This window comes from Galeopterus variegatus, unplaced genomic scaffold (assembly GCF_000696425.1).
Source record: "Galeopterus variegatus unplaced genomic scaffold, G_variegatus-3.0.2 Scaffold2249, whole genome shotgun sequence".
Lineage (NCBI taxonomy): Eukaryota > Metazoa > Chordata > Mammalia > Dermoptera > Cynocephalidae > Galeopterus > Galeopterus variegatus.
The window spans coordinates 47,528-71,883 of record NW_007728360.1 but is presented as its reverse complement, the minus strand read 5'-3'; the positions used below and the strand labels follow the sequence as shown (position 1 = coordinate 71,883).

Here is a 24,356-nt window from a genome sequence, read left to right as displayed (position 1 = left end):
AAGGGCCTGCCTTTAGTATCCCTGCCACACTCAGTCAATGGCCAAGAGAAACCATGGAAGGCATGGCCTCAATGAAAATACAGTGATGGATTTCAAAGAGCAGCAGCTGGGCCCTTAATCAATTGTGTTCTCTGTATTCCCCATGTACTGGAGGTCTGCGTCACAAATCTTCAGTGTGGCAAAGCAGCTCAGTATCCCCTGGAAAAAGCTTTCCCTGAGTAGCATCTATGAAAGCCCTCCAAAACCTTCTCACTATCATAGGATTGGAAGAGGAAAAGGGAAAGGCAAAAAGTAAAAGCAAATGTTACCTGAATAACACAAACCCACAAAGTTTTCACACTTGTAAACAATGCACCAGATGTTTTATTTCTCTCCATAGTTCATATGCACGTAATTGACTCTCAAGGCATTTTAAAAAACACAACAGACATGATTACACCTTACCAGTAAATGACTGTCCCAGGAAATTAAATCAAATTAAAATATTACAAATATTTGAAAGTTTATTTCTAAGCCAACTGAGATGGTGAGTTTATAGATTTCCATTCTTTTTCTAAGTTCAATGTTTTGTACATGCATTTCTAGAAAAAACCATCAGTGCAATACAATTTCTTAAATATTCAGGACATTGTCAATAGTTGTAATTCATATAAAAATATTCTGGTATCCCAAATTCCTGATTAAGTCAGTGTTAAATATACAAAATACTAGAAGACTTGCTATGAAATTGCTTAAAATGTTCCTTTTAATGGATTGCAATTAACCACTAATATAGAAATTTTATTTAAAGCTAGAAGCCTTATATATGATACTTTTCTTCACAGAAAACAAACAAACAAAAAAGAACGATGTTGAAAAGGCAATGACTACCAGAGATCAAACATTTGGGGTATTAGTTACTGCATTCTCTTTTTAGATGATACATTAAACACTAGGAAAATGTTAAAGGTTTTACAGCCAGGTCTTAGAAAACATAAAATAATGATGGTAGAACCACTACCACACATCAACGAAAATAGAGCAAACCAAGTGTGTACACATCTTCACCTCATCATTAATTCCATGATTTGAAATAAATGCCACATTAAACACCATGAGCAAGTCTAAAGGTTCATTCGAGGACATTAAAGACTTTTGAGTAGTTTTTCCTTAAGTTTTAATAGGCATCATATCTCTGATCAGCTTAAGTGAGATGCAGAAAGAACAAAAAAATACTGTACTGAATTGACTCCCATAGGCTTGCTTCCTCAAAGAATACATGTAACACTTATTTTCCACAGTGTTGTTATATATGTCTTATTTTACTTATATATAAAGAAACTAGAAATTTTTCGTTCTTCCTAGTAAGTGTTCAAAATACATTTCTAGGTATGCATTAGAATTAAATGTTAATTTATGATGCCCTTTAAAAGTCCTTCAACTTCTAAAATCAATTTCTGGGAATATAAAAATATTGCATTTTACATATTTCTGAGTCTTGAAAAACTTAAAGTGCAATATTTTCAGGTATCAGCAAATTATAATTGTGCCATATAAGCTCATTTTGAAAGAGCATGTAAATAACTTTCAACATTCTGTGAATGCTACATTACAGAGAACAGAGTATACAAGGGTTCCCTGGTGTAATGGTGAGCACTGTGGACTCTGAATCCAGAGTATAGATATTTTAAGGCTTGACTGTTCATATTTCTTTTATTATAGTGCAAGGAGGAAAAATAAGCACCAAAGGAAGGCATGTTTTTTATTAGGAGAAAAACAAAGTTTTCATGAAAAGAAAACAGGAAACATGTCATTTCTCACTTTAGTGGCTTTTCTTCAGTCAGTTACCTGGTTTAAGTCAGTTACCTGGTTTACCAAAAAATGTTATCTCTGTTCAATTATTGAACAAATTATTCTTAAACAAAATGTCAAAGTGTCCAACATTTATCCATGGCTAAAACTGTTCCAAAAACACTAGTTATTCTAAGTTCCTTTTTTTATTTTTCAGTAAGGACTTTAATTAAAAATAAGTCTATTGCCCTTTGCTTCACAATTTTAATATTAATGAAAATTTAACTCTGAATTTGAAGTGATGTTTGTTCAAGGGTCTGACCGTTTGTGTAGCAGTGTAGAAGTAGATTGCTAACATACACTTGGTTACAAAGTTAGAGTCAAAATTAAAAGCGGAAAATTAGAAAACCCAGTACTAGCTATTCTATAAAAGTAAAACTAAATAATTGCTTGAAAAATTCTTTTTAGTAAGATAAAGAGGAGTGATTTATAGACAATATTGACTGTTTTTTTATCACGGTAGCAGCCTTTGCAGATCTGTGATTAAGATGGTATCTGGGGCCTGAGAAGTTTCAGTGATGACTGCTTCATCAGTTTTTGCTGGTGTCTTGCTGACTGAGCATCCTCAATGGCATTATATACTCTCTGTAAAATAAAGTATTTATTATGAATTGTAATGACAAGCACAGGTTCATCTGGTGGAAGAGAAAGATAAGAAAGCAAGAGTTAGAGCTCTCGACACAGGTCTAATAGCTAAGGACAAAGACACAGTCCAAACATGTTGTGCAAAATAAGACCTTTCTGCCCTATTGAGTCCACAGTATACATGAGCTTATATATCCATCCAAAGTTATGTCTGGAAGAGCCTTTGGGAGAAACGATGGAAACTGTTAACTGTAACAGGCTTTTTAAAAAAATCTTTTAGATAAAAGAATTGAGGGACATTCTTAAAAATAAATTGTTTACCTGTGCTGTAATGGTGTCCTTCAGGTAAATTTTCCGAAGATAGCCTGGATTGGCACTGTCTTTTTTGTGGAACAGACTCTGCTCCTATTTCAAAAGAAACAATGACAGGAAAGAAATTATTCTGGAGAAGAAAAAAAATCATCTTCTTTAATTGGATGCTTAAATGTCAACTCTATTTTATAAATAGTAGACTAATCAAAAACACTTATTCAAGTATGATATGAAGTAAATCATCTTGGTACAAGGACAGTAGTTCCATATGTGAGTTGTCAGAATTTATGAAATTGAATGAGTATATATCTGTATAAAATAATGGCTTTCTGCAGGCTATGATAAATAGCCTACAGAAACACCATTTGATAACTCATCATGTCTGACAAATCAAAAAACTCTTCCTTCATTTCCTTGGCTGATAGATAAAATTCTTATATAATGTAAAATACATTGAGTTAATTCTCACCAATGATGTGAAAGAAAAGTGATAACTGAGAAAACTGTAAATATATGCATAGTCTTTCCTAGTCTGAAAACTATATTTCATACACCAAGGCAATCTTTAAATTCTTACACTCTACAATGAGCTAATGCTGAAATACAAAATGGTACAGTGACAAGGTAGTTTCTTTTATTTGTAAATTTCCCTGAAAAGTAAACACAAATTAAAGGATAACAGTACTCAAATCTATTAAATTTTGCAGTAAATGTTTTTCAGATAGTTTCAGTAATAGAGATAACATCATTATTGTTTAGGAAAAACAAATATACTATAGAAATTACCATATTTAAAATGGCAATTCATAGTTTTTTAAAAGAGATGAAAATAAACTTATGTTATATATAATATAATAAACGTGTTTTAAAGTGAGTCTGAGAACTAAGCAAAAGATGAGTTACCACTTTTGCTAATTTCTATGTAATTAAAGTAAAAGTTTTTCCTTAGAAAATGACAGGAGGAGAGAAATAAAAGTACTGTTACATACTTAAATTGTATGAATAGCCTATAAATGCCCAAAATGATAAAACATGGGAATTTTTAGACATAATATTTTTACAGAAGTATTTAATAATCTCCTAAAAGCCTAAAAAAGGTAATCTTTCCAGGAATGTCTAAGATTATAGAAAAATGGGTATCTATATGAAGTAAAAAACCCTCCTATTTACTTATGCTTAATTCTACCAAAAAGAAAGTCTTAGCATATCAGCATCCTAATTCTTTTGGTAGACAGACCTGTATTTCCCTCTATGCAATCAAGGAGCCAGAAAATAAAGTACAGTTACACAAATAAATTGATTACATCTTTCTTTACATCTCAGCATATAACAATAATAATAATAATAATACCAATCCTTCAAACATTTTGTGTAGTTAATTGTAAAACAGAAGCAGAAAGCACTGGTCTCCCCTCATTTAATGAATTCTTGGCTCTAAAGGTGTGCTTCATGTTTTCTTACCTTAACTGAAATTTTTAGCAGATTTTCACTGACACTAGGAGGAAATACAAAATCTTCAAATGGACACTGCCAGTCTACAGACATATGGCCTAGGATTTCAACTTCCTTTATACATAACACTCGCCTGTTTTGCAAAAGAAAACAAAAACATACAGGTAGTGATAAAGACAGTTAATTATTCTAATATTTCATTCTGCTGGTAGCACTTGCTTAACAATAAAACTGTAAGTAAACAATAAAAACTGGTACTAAAAAAAAGTATGCTTCACATTTTTAAAAAATTCTAGATAACTGTCAAATAAAGAGCATATATGACAACTACCAACTAACAAAGCCGACTTTCAAAACTTTCCCTTCTGCCAATCTTGGAGAATTCAGAAAAGTGTACCTTTTTTTTTTTAAACTCATCACAAATAAAGAGCATATATGACAACTACCAACTAACAAAGCCGACTTTCAAAACTTTCCCTTCGGCCAATCTTGGAGAATTCAGAAAAGGGTGCCTTTTTTTTTTTAAACTCATCAAAAAAAAGGATAGGGAAATCATCTTTGAAACACCTAAGAAACAGGCAGTACTCTCATTTGGGAAACAATAAAGGCGGAAGCCCTGAAAATGTTTTACTTGGAAAACTATTAATTGCTCTTTACTGTCAGTCATCATTTATGCCTTCCAGTCAAGAAAGAATGTGCAGGAAATGTCACAAACCTCAAATGTCAGCAAAGATTCACTTTAGGCCTACTAATAAATATCAGATCTGAACGCTTTCACACTAATGTACTATAGCGCAGAGTGAGTATCCCACTTTACTCAACAGCAATAAAAAACTAACAGAATCCTGAAAGGGCATCCACATTGATTTCCAGTGTATGATTCAGATTAATTACTGATATAACTATACTTGATATTAAGTTTCTATGACAGAAAGCAGAACTACAAAAGTAAAATTGTTAATTCAACAAATATCTAGGGTACCAGAGAAACAAAGATAAGGTTTCTGCTTGAGAAGTACTCATAGGCTAGAAGAGAAATAAACATGTAAATGCTACAACACAATTAGACAGGGGCCTTAACAGAGTGTGCAGAAAAGCCTTCTGGAGCACAGGAGAGAGGGGCAGACTGGACTGGTAAAACAGATGACATACAAAAGTTGACTCTTTAGAGGAAGGAGTTCTCTACACGGAAAAGGGGAAATGACAGTCTAGACAAAAGGAAGAGCACACTGACCTATATAGAGGTATAAAAGAGGGAAGACTTATTTGAGGAATGGCTTTTTTGTTGTTGTTGCCATTTTAATAAATTTTGACTTTACAGGCAATAAGAAATGGCATGATGAAGTTTCTTTTTTAGAGTCATCGTTCCAGTGGCAAACAGATGGGAGGTGGCATAGAAACTAGCAGCAGACAATCAAGGCAGGAAGCAGTAGCTACTGCAATAGTCCAATCAGGAGACAGTGAAAGCCTCAATTACGGCAGCAGCTGTGAGAAGGGAACAGAAAGGGCTGGCTTCCACATGTTTAGAAGAGACCTGAACGAAGCTGGCAACCAAAGGAGCATGAGAAACTAAACTAGACCCCTGGCACGATATTTCTCAGTGGAGGTGCTACTGAAATTTTGGGCTTGTTTGGAACTGCATTGTGCACTGTAGGAAGTTCAACCTCCCAGCCTCATAAGTGCCAGTAGTGGCCTCCAATCATTGTGACAACCTCCAATACCCCCTCAGATTTCCAAACAGTCTCTAGGAGATGGATCCACTCCTTCCACCCCCAGCCCCAGCTGAGAATTAGATGACAGAGCTAAGAGTTAAAATGGCTGCTACAACAAATCCTTCCGTCAAATGCAATTCACTATTCTGAACATCCCTAAACTCTCTTTTCCTGAGTACCCCAATAATACTATTGTTCTCCTACCACCTTAAGTCTCCTTCATTCTCTTTCTCCTGCTCCATGTTCACCAGGGTTAAAATCCTGGTCAGCTTCGATTCAACACACTCTCTTACGTGATCCCCAAGACCTCAACTCCAGATCTTTATTCAAACTCCGATTTATCGATCTACCTACCTATCTAATATATGTAATGTAGATACATCGGTTCATATATGTCTATATCTGTATCTATTTGTCTAATATATACATAATGTAGATATATAGGTATATATGCACGTATGTATATATCTAAATCTAAATCCATCTGTCTATATCTGTCCCCTGACCATGGAAGCATCTCCATTTTGATATATCAAAGCTATGTCAATCAAACTCAGTAAGTTCAAAAACAAACAAACAAAATCACCATCTTTTCCCTCAAATTACCATAAATGGTACCACCAGCCCTTTTGGTATGCAAGTAGAAAAGCAGAGAGTCATCTTATATTCCCTTCTCTTCCACATCCTATCAGTCAGCAAGTGCCATCTCTTAAGTCTACTCCGTTATTTCCACCCTCATTCTTCTAGTTTAGGTCCTCACCTCTTCCCACCCGATAACTGCCCTAGTCTCTGTGGTGGAAAGAATTCTAAGAAGGTCCCTAAGAGTCTCCATCTCCTGGTGTATGGCTCCAGGACTGTCAATATGATAGATTTTACTTCCATGATTAGGTTTTGTTATAAAGCACAGGTGCCTTTAAGCAAAAACCGTTTACGGTGGTGGGCTGACCTTTACATGCACTCTTTAAATCTGAGTCAGAGACCAAGAAGCCAGAGATTCAAAGGCAACTTGCTGGCTTGAGGATGGAGGCAGCCACATGGCAAGGAATGAGGGTGCCGCTAGGAGCTGAGAGCAGCCCCCCGGCTGACAGAGATCAAGTCAACAGGGATCTTAGTCTGACAACTGCAAGGAACTGAATTTTGCCAACAACATTATCAGAGCTTAGAAGTAGATTTTGTGGTAGTTTGTGGTGTAGCACTAGAAAACAGTCTCTTTCTGGTCTCCCTGTCTCCAGTCTGATCCTCCTCTAATCCACTATCCAAACTGCTTCCAGATATCATTGTAAACTGCAAACCTCCTCATACAACTCTTTGTTTACAACTGTCCAGTGAGAAAGAAAAGATCACTCATGTGTGTACTATGTGCACATACCTCTGTGTGAGAAGCTGTGAGTGATACTGAACAATAAAATAACAGACTATATCATAAAAAAGACTAGTGATTCTCCATCATGTTATCATTGAAATTTTAAGCCCCTAAGATATGAGATCTCCCAATGCTTCCCCACTAACATCCTACCATCCAGCCATTCCAAACTGATCTTAACTGTTCACAGAGCCACACTGTTTCCTGTCTCTGATTGCCTCTTGTTTACCTGTGTGACAGCTACATACTCTATAAGACTCGTTCAAGTTGCCCCTCCCCAATCTACAAAGCCTCCCCGACACTTTCCCCATGACACCTTGGTCCTCACCTAGACCAAGAGTTTTTCGTATTCCTCAGAGTCTCTGCACATCACTTTTTCTTAGCACCTAACACACTGTATGTAATGTGTAGATCCCTCCCTTCAGACGGGGAAGATGTAACTTTCATCTCTGTGCCCCTGTATCTGTCATATATTGATGGTTTTAAAACAAATCTGCTCAACAATCAATTTTTTAAGATTACTAAATTATGGAGGAGTTAGGACCAACTAGTGGAGCTATAACCTAGTGGTTAAATGTTAAACTTATAAATTTAAGTCACAAGAACTTGTGTGTTGTTTCTAAAAACTGGTAAGAAAAAAAATATTGGAACTAACTTTTGGATGAATTTCAATATGGAAAAATTAAAACTACTATATATTAAAAAACCCAACTTATAATCATTAAAATGTCAATAGTACACTAGGTAAAAAGGGCTAATGTCATTAATTTACAAAATATCCTTTATATTCAGTAAGAAAAAGACTAACATACCAATGAAAAATAAGCAAAGAATATGAACAATTCAAAAAATAGAAAATATAAATGGATGATGATATATCAAAATGTTCATACTCAATAACCAAAGAAATGCTAATTTAAAGAACTATTTTCCACCCATTAAGGTAGCAAAAATGAAAGTTTAAATGATAAAAACTAGTCTTAACAAAACACAGGAGAAAGAACACTTTCACATTGGGAGTGGATGTGAAAAACTGATACAACCTTTTTGAAAAATGACTTGGTAATACACAGAAAAGGCCTCAAAAATCTTCACAACTTTTAAATTAGAGATCCCACTTCTAAGAATTTATTCTAAGGAAATAATAGGCAAAAAATATTTTGCTGCAAAGATATAATAAAATATTGGGAAGGGGAAAACAATGTCAAACAATAAGAGAGGATTTAAATAAATTATAGCACATCCACAAATACATTATGTAGTCATTAAAAATCATGTCAAAGAATAATAGTTTCGAAAGATGATCACAGTATACTGTTAAAACCGAGGTTACTAAAATGCACACAATGCATTTTTTATAGATAATTTTTATAAAATATATATACTGCAAAAATCTGATATGCCAGCTAATAGTGGTTATCTCTGGGTGGTGAGACTGCTGGTAAAGGATGCTTTTAGGGGCTATCATAGAATTTATTACTCAAACTAGGACATTTTTAACAATGAGAGGAATAGCTATTAATATGTTGGGATAAAAGGTATAAATCAGCTCTGATCTAGGCAAACCAGAATGTATTGTTCTCAAACTAGGACATTTTTAACAATGAGAGGAATAGCTATTAATATGTTGGGATAAAAGGTACAAATCAGCTCTGATCTAGGCAAACCAGAATGTATTGTTAACGTTAGTTATTTTCATCTTTTTAATTATCTATATCAGGAATGGGCAAATTACGGCCTTGGAGCCAAATCCTACCCAAGGCCTGTTTTAATAAATAAAATTTTACGGGAACGCAGCCATACCCATTCTTTTATATTTACTGCTCAAGGCTGTTTTCCCACCACAAGCACGGAGTTAAAAGGTTGAGAAACACAGTATGGCCCTCAAAGCCTAAATATTTACTACCTGACCCTTTAAAGAAAGTTTGTCAACTCCTGATCATATTATCTATAACGACTAAGCATTACTTTAGCCAATAAAAAATAAGTTATTTTCAAGAAGACTGAATTTGGAAGAAATACTATTTTTATGTAATTATTACATGTCAAACAGGTCAGCATAATGATAAATAACTCAGTCAAAGAGATTCCTTTTACAAAGTTTATAAAAGCTGGCAAGGAGACTAAGTCATTGCACTGGTCAGGAATATTTTACTAATTACCTCCTAAAAAGCTCCATAAGTGACTAGATTTAAAATTACTATGATTTTTTTTCAATTTACTTGAAGAAAAGCCAGTTATATAATATATACAGTAATATTCCCACAGAATGTTTTAAGTCAAACAACTACTAAAGTAGTATTACATGCAAAAAAAACCCTAATTGGTTCTGATAGCATAGTACTGAAATATATAAAAGGTATACGATTTTCAAATAAACTAACACATTGCTACTATAAGCTCAGTACAATACATAATATAAATAAACATTGTTGGGTTTAGTCTAAGGGAGACAATATAAAATTATAGGCATATAATATAAGAGATTACTTGTCAAATTCGCAAAAGCTGCTTTTTAGATTTATTGTTTTGTGAGTATTTTTACTTAACTAATGTGCAAATCAGACGAGTGGATAACTCCATCTTTTATATGACGGGTTAGCCTTCTCTTTGAAAAAACTTGTAAGTTTAAAAGTGTGAATCATGTCATTCAGCTTTCCTTTGTTTCCTTCTCATCTGAATATATTCAAACACAGTAGTGAGGAATCTAATGCAGATTTTGACTACTGTAAGTACTTTGCCTTAATCCTACAAAATACATCACTTAGAAAGTTCTAAAAATTATTAATCTATAATTGTCATTTTGAGATAAGTTTATTATCCAGGGTAAATTCCAGGAAAATAAGCTTGGTCGTTTAGTCCTAGTTCTTTTATCTGAGAAAATTATCTACCACTTCCAAAATGCTTAGAAAAACAGGGACACACACACAGAAATAAAGCCATCCTTTAAAAGGGGTAAGATAATCACCCCAAATAAAACCTAGTAAGAGAAAGTGATTCATGAATTAACCCTCCAAACTGGATTTATAAATCACATATAACGATATATATAACTGCAGATCTAAAGACTATTCTAGACTCACTCTCTCAGCAGTAGTATAACTGAATAAGTCCCTAAACCATGTTGCATCTCAGTTTCAGCATCTCTAACATGAGGAGGTTGGAACAGATTATTTCAAAGGACCTATCTAAACTCTGGATTTTTGCAGTTCTGTGAAAACGAATACTTTGCCACTGAAGTATAGTTTTCCCTCTGCCAGTTTAGCCTTCAAAATTCTTACGATCTACACAAGTTAAGTTGCATTTGAGAAAATGTCATTTGAAGTTAATACCTGTTTGTAACCATAAGAATTGTCTTCTTGCTTTCAGGAACAGTACAGTGGTATTGGTAAGTCTCTCCTTCCAACTTTTTGATGTGATTCTGAAAAGGAAACCAGACTCAAGATTGGGAAGTATATGCATTCAAATAGTATTTACAATACTGTATGTTACCTAATTATAATAATAGTGTGAGGAAAAATGTATTAAAAACATAGGAACAATTCTGCATATTGGCACATGAAGCTAGAAAAATTGTTCATAGAATGTTTGTAAATTAACTTCCATTGTTGCCTTAAAAGAAATATATGTATCAAATGCTTACCAAGTGATCTTCTGGTAAGATATATTTTGTTCTATAGTAACTCAGAAATTTTAAAACATCTACCAGAAATAATCACACATTTAATTAAGGAACATATAAACATATGCCAGTATAAAATTACTACATTAAGATTACATGGATTCCTAAACAGGAGTCTACAGCAAAACTTTGGAGTGGATCTATGAACCATCTAACATAGAATATAAAATTCTGAAAATGCAGTTCTGCAACTTTTTTCAGAAGATGGTTAGTATTTTTCATCAGATTTTTTGAAGGGCTCTGTGATCCCTCTCAAAGGTTAAGAACCACTAATTTACAGAGAGGTAGATATTACATACATAATAAAATTCTAAGATAACTGATGTTAAATGTTTTTGAATATTTGGTCTTATAGATTAAACATGCATTGAGAAGTATATTTATATATCAAATTATATTTCTTATAGAAAAGAAAATGTAATGACAATATTAATCTAAACGAAGAATTTCTAAGACTTCAAAATAGCTGGCACAATTTATTTCTAAAGTCAAATACAAGCATAAAATAATTCAGGTATAAACAGTAGCACATTAAAATACATTTATTTTCCTTTTCAACTAACTCAAAACTATTGTGACTTGAATTAGGCAACACACATTAAAAACCAACAAAATAGTTTTTTAAATGAATGCTAATGAAATATTATTATTGATATTACCTGTATTACATGATTAAAGATCATATATGTGAAAATACAGAACAGAAACATACTGAATAAATAAGACCTCAACATTTTATAACCAAGAATACAACACACCAAGATCATCAATATAATCACAAGCTGAGAAAGCACACTTGATGCTCTTATTTCAATGCTTAAATACACATTTAAGCATGCTTGATCCCCAGTCATTCTTTGACAATTACAAAAAGCCATAAACAAGAAAGAAGAACCCACAAAGAAGAACTGGGGTTTCATTCTCAGAATGAGTCTCAGAGAAGAGTTTAATTTTCATAGCAACAAAGACCTGTTTCACAGACCACCTGTGTGAATTAGCTAAAATCTTTTAACTTTTATACCTCAATTTCTTCAAGGAGAAAACAGGAAACGAATATAATAATTCGGTGCATTTATCTTCAGTTTGAATTTTAAATATGTTAAGATAATTAGTAGTAGTCAAGTACAAGAAATATTACCCACTCCATCTTGTATGCATTTTCATTACTTATCAGGCTATTGTGCTTCAAATCATTGAAAACTTTTAAAATATAATTTGTCACCATAATACACTTTAGAAAACCTTGCTTTCAACACTGCTAAAAATCCACCACACTCTGAGATTCAGATTAAGGTATGTGTCACTGATGACAGCAGAAAACGAGATTAGTTGATAAAATATTCACTCCCCCTTCCCAAAATATAACTTGAGAAACTTAACAATACTTTGCAAAAACCCTTTATCCCGTAATTCAATTTTTTCAAATAAATTCTAAGGAAATTATATATAAAAAAGAAAAATGTATAATAATGTTTATTACAGCATTATTACTGTTGGTAAAATAACAGAAACAACTTTAATGTCAAGAATGGAGAATAGTCAACTACACAATGTAAGGTTACCTCAAGAGATGGTAATGTAAAAATTAAGAATTAATGAAGCATTTCTAAGAACATGGAAAAATATGATTAAAAAGAAAAGGAACACCACTTTAAATATTGTATGACCATAAGTATGTGAAACAAATGAATATTAAACAAAAAACTAGCTATACATTTATATACAGTATAAAAATTATCCTAACAGAGTATAAGAAGAGTATATCCTATGAAAACATAGTATATGATTTAGTAATTCTCAAAGGTGAGGATTAAAGAATACAGAGCAATACTCAGGAGAAAAAGAAAATGGGGATCAAAAGATCCCCAAATAAATTATTTAGGATTTGCCCATATTATAATAAGAGGTAGGAAGACATAATTTTACACTCTACTGCTCTTTAATATTTACATGTTTTGTGTACTTGATCTTTTAAGGACAAAAGTCTTATTTCTTTTGTATATCCAGCACAGCCTAAATAATGAATAAGTGATTTTTAGCCAACTAACTAATCACAGCAAGACAGGCAAGGGATAAAATAGCCTAAACTTCTCAATTATCCGTGGCTACACTTGCCACCCATGGAAAAAACTACCAAGTCCTCTCATTAATGTACAATCATTCTATTTCTTCCAGTAATTTATATTACAGTTTAAAAGGTTGTCTGATATCTTCACAAAAACGAAGAAATCAAAGAAGATGACTATATGTCTAGCTAAAATAAAAAGTTTCTTAATGTTTGTGCTTATTGACATACAGTTGTAAAAAGGGAAATCATAAGGAAAGCGTTAATAAAAAAAGAGCTAAACAAACAAAAAGTAAGTAAACACTAAGTAAAGAAAAATATCTTAACAAGTTATAGGCATTCCCAAAAGTTAAGTCTCATTAAAACTGTAATATATCCAGGAAAATTAAAAATCGTGACTTTTATCTAAGAATCTTAGGCAGGATAACTTTTAGTGATGATTTAAGACAGCATCTTGCATTAGTGACTGTGCTTGATTTCCAAAGAAAACTATACACGTGGTGACATTTTTGCCAACCCTCAATTACCTGGACACAAGTAAAGTTTGCCAACTACGTTTCATATTCACATGTTTTGTCATACTTGGTCCCATAAGGACAGAAGTTTTATTTCTTTTGTATATCCAGCACATGCTGGTCTTTGGATGTCATAATTTCTTCTCTAAAGTGCTTGTTTTAAATATAAAGCATTTATTATTTTGATAAATATAGTTTTAAAAATACATAAACCAACTGAACAGTTATATGTTAACAGTTTCATTTTCTTAAAATACATAATACATTAAATCTGAGTTTATATTTTGGTTTCAATTTGGGGGGTAAGCATGAAAGTTGCTAGGTAAGACAGAGCTAAGTCAAATTAAACACTCCCACCACTCATTTAAAAAGTTAAAACATAACTTACTTTGAGATTACTTGTGGGGCACTAATTTCAAAATAATAATTTAAATCTTCTCTAAGGATTTAAAAGCAAAACGGTCAGGTTTTAAAAATAAAGACATCTATATATTCAAGTGCCACATAAATAATTTGCCTAATTACATGTTTAACTTCTATTTACAATAATTAAAACTGACAATTATGAAATCGGCATAACCAACAAGGAGATCCAATCTCTGAAAAGCACAAATGCTAAGGGCTGAGAATAAATATAACATAATTATAAAATGATTGCCATTTATTTAGCAACAGTACCAAGGGGTTAAAAAAGAAAAAGAGATTGAGGAACCATATCCGTAAAATTCATCTGCCAACTCTTATTTGAGGTCTAAAGGCAGTCTAAATTTGCCTAATTACATGTTTAACTTCTATTTACAATAATTAAAACTGACAATTATGAAATCAGCATAACCAACAAGGAGATCCAATCTCTGAAAAGCACAAATGCTAAAGGCTGAGAATAAATGTAACATAATTATAAAATGATTGCCATTTATTTAGCAACAGTACCAAGGGGTTAAAAAAGAAAAAGAGATTGAGGAAACATATCCGTAAAATTCATCTGCCAACTCTTATTTGAGGTCTAAAGGCAGTCTAAGAGCACTGACACTTCAATAATGAAAATATCTGACCCAGTTAATAGTCCCACAACTTGAGTAAATTTAGAGTGATTTGTGAAACAGAAAGCTAAGTAGTTTCATCATCAGGATTTACAAACCTAAAGAACACATTCACTAGATTGGACATAATATAAATGTCCTGTATGTTTTTTTAACTTTACCTGAAATGCATGTGAACAACATAAGAAAAGATAAAATTTCCAAAATAATAGTAAAGGCTGTGCTTCTCAGTCCAATAAAGTCTTTCACCTACTAAACGGAGAAGAGAGTTGATTTCCTGCATCCTTTAATCTTTTATACTAATCTCTTCTTTCTGTACAGCACTACCAGAAATACCACCATTTTTATTTGTAGTCAAGCCACTATGATAAAAAGTTCAGATGAAGATGAGAGTTGTAAAGAAAATTTCATTAAAATTGACAATCTAATTCACACACAGTCAATTAATACCACAGTTTGTTTTGATTTTTAAGGATGAAATCAAGTAGTATAGGAAACATTTACTCCTGTATTTCCAGTTCTTGCTGTGTAGGCAGAAAAACAAAGAAAATAAAGTTAGAAGCATGCGGAAATATAAAATGTGATCATCTACAATAAAAACCAAAGGCTAAGAACAATTAAGAGTTATTTTCCTTTAAAGTCAAGGTAGAAAAATGTAAATAAATTTCTTTTGGGGGAAAGCCGGTTACAGCAGAATAGCAATTTATATATGTATATATAACTTAAATATAATAAAGTTAAAACTAAAATAAGAGCACAAAAATTCTTAAACATTTTTAGAGTTTAACAAGATTATAATTGTATATAATTTTTTTTTCTCTCTTCCAGTTCTGTTTACCTGAATAAATCTAGATTTACAAAGTAGTGCAAATAAATTAATTTGGTTGGGAGAAAAGGAAGCAGTGAAATTCCAATAATTAGCTATAAAGCAGGAAACCAAAATTAACATTAACTAAATGAGCAACTACAGAAATGGTGATACAGCTTATGACTTCTTTTAACATTATCTTTTCTGCACAAAAAAAGCTTTGTTCCTGTGCAGAAAAAAATTATCAGTTATTTCCACTTAACACGTTAGGCTAAAATTTTTTTTAAAAAATGAATAATCAAATTCTACTCTTTGTGTAATTCTACTCTCCAATGTGTAATTTTTCAAATAAGTTTATAAATCAGAAACTTTAAGAACCACGCATGAAATTCTGGTCCTAGAAACCTTTAAAATTAAATTTCACTTATAACCATTAAGAATATAATTTACCTCAAATAAGTCATAGCCCTCAGATTCCTGTCTGTCATATGGACGAATGATGCCATCATCATGGATCAGGCGAGGGGGGCGAAGTCTGGACACTTCCTCAGTTGATTCTGCTGCTCTGGTTAAGGCAGCAGAGTAAGGTGTAAGAAAATATGTAAGAATCTTTCAAAATAACACAATATATATGTTGATTAAACACAGAAATATTTGATAAAAAGAGTAATTTTAAATAACTTGCCCAAAATAATGCAAAAAGTATTAAAACTAAATCTGTCTGTCTGAGTCTAAGCCCTCCACCCTTTTCTTAAAGAATTATGTCAAAATAATAAAAGCAGAGACTAGGTCATCTACTTTTTGTGTCCTTGGTATATAGTGCAGTACCTGGCATATGGCAGCTACCAATAAACATTTATTGAATAAAAGAGAAATTGAGCCATAAAAAAAGTATTTTCTTACTCCTTTCTGTTGGTACTCTATTCTTGTGAAGTTGTCATAGATTTCACTTATACTTTAAGATCCTTAAGAGCAGACAAAGTATCTAACCTATTTATGTATCCCTAGCAACAATTCACACACAGACACATATTTTGTACATAGTATGGACTCAATTACCTCTGAATGCCTTGGAAAGTACTGCTGGCCATATCTATGATTCCCCCAGTTGGACGAGCCACAGCACCCACAAGCCCTTTTCCAATTCCTTTGAAGAATCCAGCAGCTCCTTCTTTTTTGGCACCTTCACAAAACCGACAATAAATGTATAAAGACATTTTAAAATAAGCAAGTTTGAACTGAACAAAAACCTGAGTCAAATACTGATTACGCCCAGGAAGCTTACAAGAATTTGGCTTTCTAAAGAAGTCAAATTTAATTCTACAGCAATAAAATAGTGGTTCTCAAAGTGCACTAGAAATGCAAATTCTTGGACCCCACCCCATACCTACTGAATCAGAAACTCTGGGGGTGGGGCCAGCAATCAGTGTTTTAATAAGCACTCCAGCTAATCCTAAAGCATGCTCAAGTTTGAGAACTACTGGTTTAGGAGTGTAGTCAATACCTGTGGCTGGAAGTTCTAAGAACTGACCAGAAAACATTCTCTCTTTTTTTTATGCTCACCATCAGAAGATTTTTCAAGCAGTATATATTTTTTAAATATGACAACTTTACTGAAATATAGTTCACATACCATAAAATTTACCCATTAAAGTATACAAATTAAATGCTGTTCAGTATATCCAGAGTTGTACAACCATCACCACAATCAATTTTAGAAAATCTGTATCATCTTAACAAGAAATCCCATGTCCATTAGCAATCATTTCTCATTTCCCGCTAACCCTCCCAAGCCAATTCTATCCAATTTACCTCTCTTCCTCCCTGCTCCTCCCCCAGACCTAAGCAACCTATCTAAGAAAGATAGATACTTTCTATCTCTACAGATTTGCCTATTCTGGGCATTGTGGTCTACTGTGACTGACTTGTTCACTTATCAGCCTGTTTTCATGGTTCATCCACCTTGTAGCATGTATGAGTACTTGATTCCTTTTCATGGCTAAATAATATTCCATTGTATGGATATACAACATTTTATTTATTCATGCATTAGGTGATGGACATTTGGGTATTCAGAATAATGCTGCTACAAGCATTCATATAAGTTTCAGTTTGAAAAGCTGTTTTCAGTTCTTTGGGGTATATACCTAGGAGTAGAATTGCTGGATCATATGGTAACTCTGTTTAACCTTTTGAGGAACTACCAGACTATTTTCCTCAAAAGCGGCTGCACTATTTTACATTCTCACCAGCAGTGTGTGAGGGTTCAAATTTCTCCACACACCCTTCAACAACTGATTCTAGCCATCCTAGGTGTGAAGTGGTATCTCACTGTAGTTTTGATTGGCATTTCCCTGAGAACTATTGATGTTGAGCATCCTTTCCTTTCCTTACGAGCCACTTGAGTATCTTCTTTGGAAAAATGTCTATTCACATCCTTTGCCCATTTTTAATTGGAGTGTCTTTTTAATACTGAGTTTATATATTATTTTATTAGTTTATATATTTATTAGCTTATATTTTATGACTGAGTGTAGTGGATTGAATTTTGTCCCTCCAAAACTCACTGAAGCTTAATTGTGTCCCCCAAACTTTATGTATTAGAAACTTTGTCCCCACTGTTACTGTTAAGAGGGTGGGAAATCCTATTAGGGTAATTGGAAGGTAGAGCCTTGAAGAGGTGATTGGATTGTAGGACCATGCAGTAGTGAATAGATTAAAAATGGTGGTCAAGGGCATGGTTCTAAGAACTTTAAAAGAAAAGGAAAGTTTGTCTTTCTTTCTCTCTCTCTGCTTCCACCATCTTGCAATGTGAGACCCCTGGGTCACTGTTGCCACCACCAGATGGACTTTGAACTTCCCAGTCTCAGAAACTGTAAGCAATAAATTTCGTTTTTCTTTATAATTACCCAGTTCCGTGTATTTTGTTATAAGCAACACAAAACAGACTAATACACTGAGTTTATATACATTATATATCCTTTATATATTCTAGATACAAGTCTCTTATCAAATATATGATTTGCAAAAACTTTCTCCCATCCTGTGGACTGTCTTTTCCCTTTCTTGATGGTGTCCTTTGAACCATAAGAACTTTAAATTTTGATGAAGTCCAATTTATTTTTTCTTTGGTTCCTTGTGCTTTAGGTGTCATATCTGAGTTTAGCCTCTCCCCAAGTCATGAAGATATACTCTTTACATTTTCTTCTGAGTTTTATAGTTTTGCTCTTACATTTAAGTATTTAATCCATTCTGAATTCATTTCTATGTATGATATATGTATGGGTCTAATTTCATTCTTTTGTGTGTGGATATCCAGTTGTCCCAGCACCATCTGTTGAAAACACTATTCTTTCCTTATTGAATTATCTACCAATTAACTATAAATATAAAGGTTTATTTCTGAATTTTCAATTGTATCCCACTGACCTACATGTCTATCCTCATGCCAGTATCACACTCTTTGTTACTGTAGCTTTGTAAGTTTTGAGATTAGGAAGTGTAACTCCTCCAACTTTGTTCTTCTTTCTCAAGATTGTTTTGCCTATTTTGGGTCCCTTGAATTTCTATGTAAATTGTCAATTTCTGCAAAGAAGTCAACTTCTTTGGGATTTTGATAGGGATTGCACTGAACAAGCAACGTGCTTTTTTAATGGGATGAAACAACAACAAAAAAATGAAGTCAATTGCTATTGAAGGCCCAAAGGCCCTCGAATAAATATAATCTAGTTTATCTATGGCCCTGCTGACAAAAGCATTAAAAGTCTGAATCACAGTCTACTACTTAACCTCTCTGCGGTCTGATGAAAATACAGTTTAAGACTATGAATATAAAATTCAGTCAGTAATTCTCTCAATCAAATATCTAGTAGAAATAACATCTACTTTTTTTACCATGCATCAGCTCTTCAAGACTTTCTACAGGAAAGAAATATTCTCAACTTACCTTCCACAGGTTTTGTTATTATGCCAGTCACTCCACCAACAACTCCCTGAAAGGGAAATCAATCATAAAGTCTTGACTGAATGGAAGGTGCTTAATTTTAAACCAACCACTAGAGGTCTCTACAGACATAATGAAAATAACTTCTTTTTTTAATTTAAGGATTTCTTTGATAATGTAAACAATATGCACATGTCAATGCCATGATTTTTAAAATATTACATCACTGTAAATTCTAAATGAATTATAAAATTTTATAATAGAAAGAGCAGTAAAGCAGGTGAAAAGATTTTAAATCTGGTTCTGGTACCAATCAGCTATGTAATCACGGGCAGTCAATTCAATTGCTGTAAACCTCAGTTTCCACATTAGTAAAATGAGTGAATTGAGCCAAATGATCTCTAAAGTCTAATTACAAATTTAAATGAGATTACTTTGCAATTGAGTGAAAGTGAAGAAAACGGAAAATAAAGGAAACTCCCAAGGATAGCAAACAACCTGACAAATAAAGCACTTGAGAGAATACAACACGAAATTGTAAATCATTGGCACAAACACAGCAATTACTGAAATTATCTCCAAAATTACAACATTAATATGATTCTATATTCTTAATAATGGTCAAGTAATGGTAGTAACTAAAACTACCTGTATATTCTATAAACACACAGAAAGAGAACTGAAGGACAGTCACTAAACTGAAAAAATTAAGACACCTTTGGACAGAAGTGAGGGGTGAAAGAGTGCTCTAGCTTTACCTATAATGTTTTAACTACTTATTAAAAGGAGCAAATCATGTTAACTGAAATAAGCCAGGCAAAGAAAGAGAAATACTGCATGTCTTCGCGCACAAGTGGGAGCTAAAAGAATAAACAAATAAAAAAGAAAGAAAGATACAACCATCACAATAACTCATTGAACTTTCAAAAGGAGAGAATGGAACTGAGGCCACCGGAGGTGGGAAAGGGGGAGGTGGAGGTGAGGTTAGCGAGAAATTGGTTCAGGGCCACAAAATACGATTACATTTTGTAACGTTGAATATACTAATTGTCCTGACTTGAACATCATATATGGCACACAGATATTGATATTCAATGCTGTATCCAACAGATATGCATGATCAATTACGTTTCAATAAAAAATAATAATAATAAATAAATTAGGTAAAAAAAGAACATAAGTTTTTATATATTCTTTATAAGAAGAATATTCATACATTACCTCTATAACTAAATGGTATTCACACACTGCCTGTAATTTTTAAAGTATTGAAATGTAATGAAAGGCAGTTCCTGGTTTATCTATCAACTCTTAACTTTCACACACATCCCTTCTACAGAAATGGTCAACTGACGGCCACCTAGAGAGTCCTCCTCACGGCAGTCACCATCATTACGGTCTTTCTCTGCTTCCCACCACCTCACCTTCCACACCACTGCTAACTGCCATCATTATAGTTTTACTCCAGCCCAAAAGCCAAAGTAAGTCTAGGGACTTGAGGGATAGATCTGATGGTGAGAATGGGGAAGGAGAGTAAGAAAGTAAGAAAGAAATCAGAAAGCCCACAATTTATCACTACTGCTACTCTGACAGACCTAGACTCATAAGTAGCATTCTAAGATTCAAACAACCAGGTGGAATACATATTCTAAAGTGTACACACACACACACACACACACACACACGTTGAAGGTTTCTTGAAGATTCAGCAGGAGACTTACCCTCAGGAAGCCCTTTCCTCCTCTAGCCAGGCTGTCTCCCAAATCTTTGGGCTGTCGACCCATCTCCTCTCTTCTTTTTTGCTGATATTCCTTGTCCATTGTAATTGCTGCCAAACCTTTACCAACAGAACCGGTGATTCGAGACACAACTCCTGCTGCACCACCTATCAAAAGGCCCATAGAAGTCAGCCACATTGTTTCTTTAAAGATCATTATCACAGTAAACAGCATGCAACTGCTTTAAACAGTTGCTTAAAATTTTGTCTCATACACAAACATGCAGAAATTAATTTTTCTCATCTGTCAAGGAAAGGAATAAAATTATTTAAAGTACAGTTGTCCCTCAGTATCCATGGGGAATTAGTTCTAGGACCCCCACGTATACCAAAATCCTCAGATACAGTCTCACAGTCAGCCCTGTGTTCGAAAGCACATAAATGAGAAGTTGGCACTCCAGATACGCAGGTTCCACATTCAGTGAATACTGTATTTTCTGTCTGCAGTTGGTCGAAAATAATCCACTCATAAGTGGTAACATGCAGTTCAAACCTGTGTTGTTCAAGAGTCAACTGTACATTGATTCAACACTACAAGTAAATATAAAAACCCAGTTTCTTAATAGGCCACTGTTAACTTGCTCTCTATTTAAAAACAAGAAAACATGTCTTTTAATAGGAATTACTAGGAAAATGATCCCTCTCTTATTAAATATAAGCATTTGTTTTTCATAAACAATGCATTTTATAATACTATAATAAAATATATATACTGATTATATATATATATACACATACATATACACAAATATGTGACACATACCTACTGTGTGTCCAAAGAGACTTCTTACTCCAATCACTAGCCCCTCGGCAAATTCTTCAGGGCCTTGAACAGCACCCTGGCCAAAAAAGCAAAAAAATTTATTATTTAAAACTTAAATAAGTTTAAGACATTTCATGTAATATTTCAGGGTTTCCATGAAGATACAGAATCTGTAAAGATCCATAAACATTGTGATGAAGCAATTTTCAACCTCTACCTCAAATAACATTAGAACACCTATTGTATTTGCAGATACTTTGAACCCACATGATCTCAGCAATTCTATAATAAGACAAAAACAAGATAGGTGTAAATCACTGAATTCAAACACAATTTGAAGTTGACCTCCCAGTACAAAGTTCCATCTTTGTATAACTTTGTAAAACCGCTAAAGCAAGCTACACTGCTAACAGACTAACAGCCCACAAGTTCTTGGCTCTCTTGTTTTCCCTTTTATTCTCTATGCTTTGTCCTTGTAAAACTCTCACTACATTGGGCTCCCAGCTCCTTTAAATGGAGGTGAGCACGTTAGACGAAAGCTTGAATATAAAACAAAGTTAGCTTTTAGTGGCCCATTAGTCCTTTCCATAGTGGTGGAATGGCCTTGAAATAGTTTAATCTACCTAACCCTCCCAGTGTCCTTACAAGTGCATTAAATCCTGGAAAATGTGGGCTTGCTTTATTGCCCAGACACTAGAACTGCTCATTTAATTCTAAAAAATCTTTCATATCATCTCAAGTACTTTAAAATAAAAACATAAAATTGATATATTTTTGTTATTTGAACATTATTCAGTTCCTAGATACAATTAAAATACAAATTATCATTTGTCATTAAAAAAACAGAACATCCACTTTTCTATACTTATACTTAAAATAAATAAAAGATCAACACCTGGAAAGGTTCATAGAATAAAGCTTCGACTCCTTCAGACAGACCTCTAATTAATCCAAATGGGTTTCCAAGCACATCTAAGCCCAATACGAGGACATACATCTGTTTCAAGAACTAAAGAAGAAGAAGAAAAAGTAAGTTAAGTCCTTTACAACTGTTGTAAGAAACATTATAATGTAATAGAAAAAAAGGAGGATACTGATTAAGTTTGTGTTAAAGGAAGGCTGTGTGGAATTACTACCACCACATCCATTAATTGATCTTTCACTATGTGATGGACACTATGCTGATACTTTACATGGTGTTTTCATATTACACAGAACCAGGTTTGAGGCACAGGCTGCCATTCAGCAGTTATGTGACCTTAGGCAAGTCATTTAGTGTCTATGGGCCTCAGCCTTCTCATCTATAAAATGGGAGGTTATACTGACCTTGCATGGGTGAGTATGCATATTAAATGAATATATAATTCAATAATTGTTAGTTGTTTTATTATTATCATATCATCACTATCACAATTAAACTAGATGGGGAATACCTAGTAACCAAAACAAAAAATAAGGGAAAATATATCCTTACTTGAACATATAAAAACCATAATGTCTATTCACACCATAGGAGAAGGGATCATCTAGCAGAGGAAGGAAAGGGAAATGTCACAGTGCAGTTCCTTGGTATAGCAATGGTACCCAAGTGGCCCTGTAACAACTACTCTGTCTCTGTGTATACACATCTTGAATCACAGAGTAACTGAGGCATAGGGAGGAAACTGGCTTAGAATTCCTTTTGCAATTCCACTAGATTACTTTTAGAAACTATAATCACTGAAGAAATCAAGCATAATGACTCCAAAATCACTATTCTTTCCCAAAGAGGTAAATGTATAATCACAAAGGGGAAAAGGCACTGGTTTTTTAATTTTTTTCATTGATTTTGTGTAAAGTGTTTAATTTTTGTGTAGTCAAATCTATTTTGTATCTTCCACTGAAATTTTTTTCCATTGCTTTTAAACTTAGAAAGACTTTATTCAAAGATCTGGTAACAATTAACTTTTTTTTAGTCTTTTACTTTGAATTTTATATTTTATCCTCTATTTTCTCTGAAAGTTAATGTGCATGTGAGGTGGAAATCTTCTAAATGAATTTCTTCTCCCAGGTAATTACTTGCCCCAATATCATTGTTGAATACTCAATTCAATATACATTTATTGGATTTGTACATATCTGGCCTACATAAATATTGTCATATTAAATGTAGCAAAGAGTTCTTACTATCAATACTTTGCTATACGATTATGCTAAAATCACACCATATTGCTACATATTTCTAAACATAATTCTGTTTTAAAACATGGTCAATTTAAAACATACTCCTAAAATAATTCAATTTTTATTGTACATTCGTGTATTATCTACACATGAGTAACCCCCACCAAAAAAAGACTCTTTACCTTATTGCATGAACAAAATAAGCATACTTTAAGAGTATAATCTGAAATGAACCAAACTCTTCAAGTGTAAGTAGTAAATTATCATTTTTCTGAGCTAACATTGCACAAATGGAGAGAATTAATACTCAGAAACATAACCCTGGTCCAAATCTTTCCCAGTG

At 33.3% G+C, this 24,356-nt stretch overlaps 1 protein-coding gene across 1 annotated transcript in view; it reads right to left on the bottom strand.

Annotated features, from left to right (window-relative positions):
* Positions 1-331: 331 nt before the first annotated feature.
* Positions 332-24,356, bottom strand: part of LOC103597245 (vacuolar protein sorting-associated protein 13C) — a gene marked incomplete at its 5' end in the record, with an annotated part of 69,778 nt that continues 45,753 nt past the window's right edge. The window contains 11 exons of the mRNA XM_008581066.1: positions 332-2,415; positions 2,737-2,820; positions 4,189-4,312; positions 10,587-10,675; positions 15,818-15,932; positions 16,427-16,550; positions 19,314-19,359; positions 21,032-21,195; positions 21,851-21,926; positions 22,746-22,859; positions 23,256-23,283. Of these exons, the coding sequence (XP_008579288.1) occupies positions 2,314-2,415; positions 2,737-2,820; positions 4,189-4,312; positions 10,587-10,675; positions 15,818-15,932; positions 16,427-16,550; positions 19,314-19,359; positions 21,032-21,195; positions 21,851-21,926; positions 22,746-22,859; positions 23,256-23,283 (1,066 nt within the window). The remainder of the gene's footprint in view (positions 2,416-2,736; positions 2,821-4,188; positions 4,313-10,586; positions 10,676-15,817; positions 15,933-16,426; positions 16,551-19,313; positions 19,360-21,031; positions 21,196-21,850; positions 21,927-22,745; positions 22,860-23,255; positions 23,284-24,356) is intronic.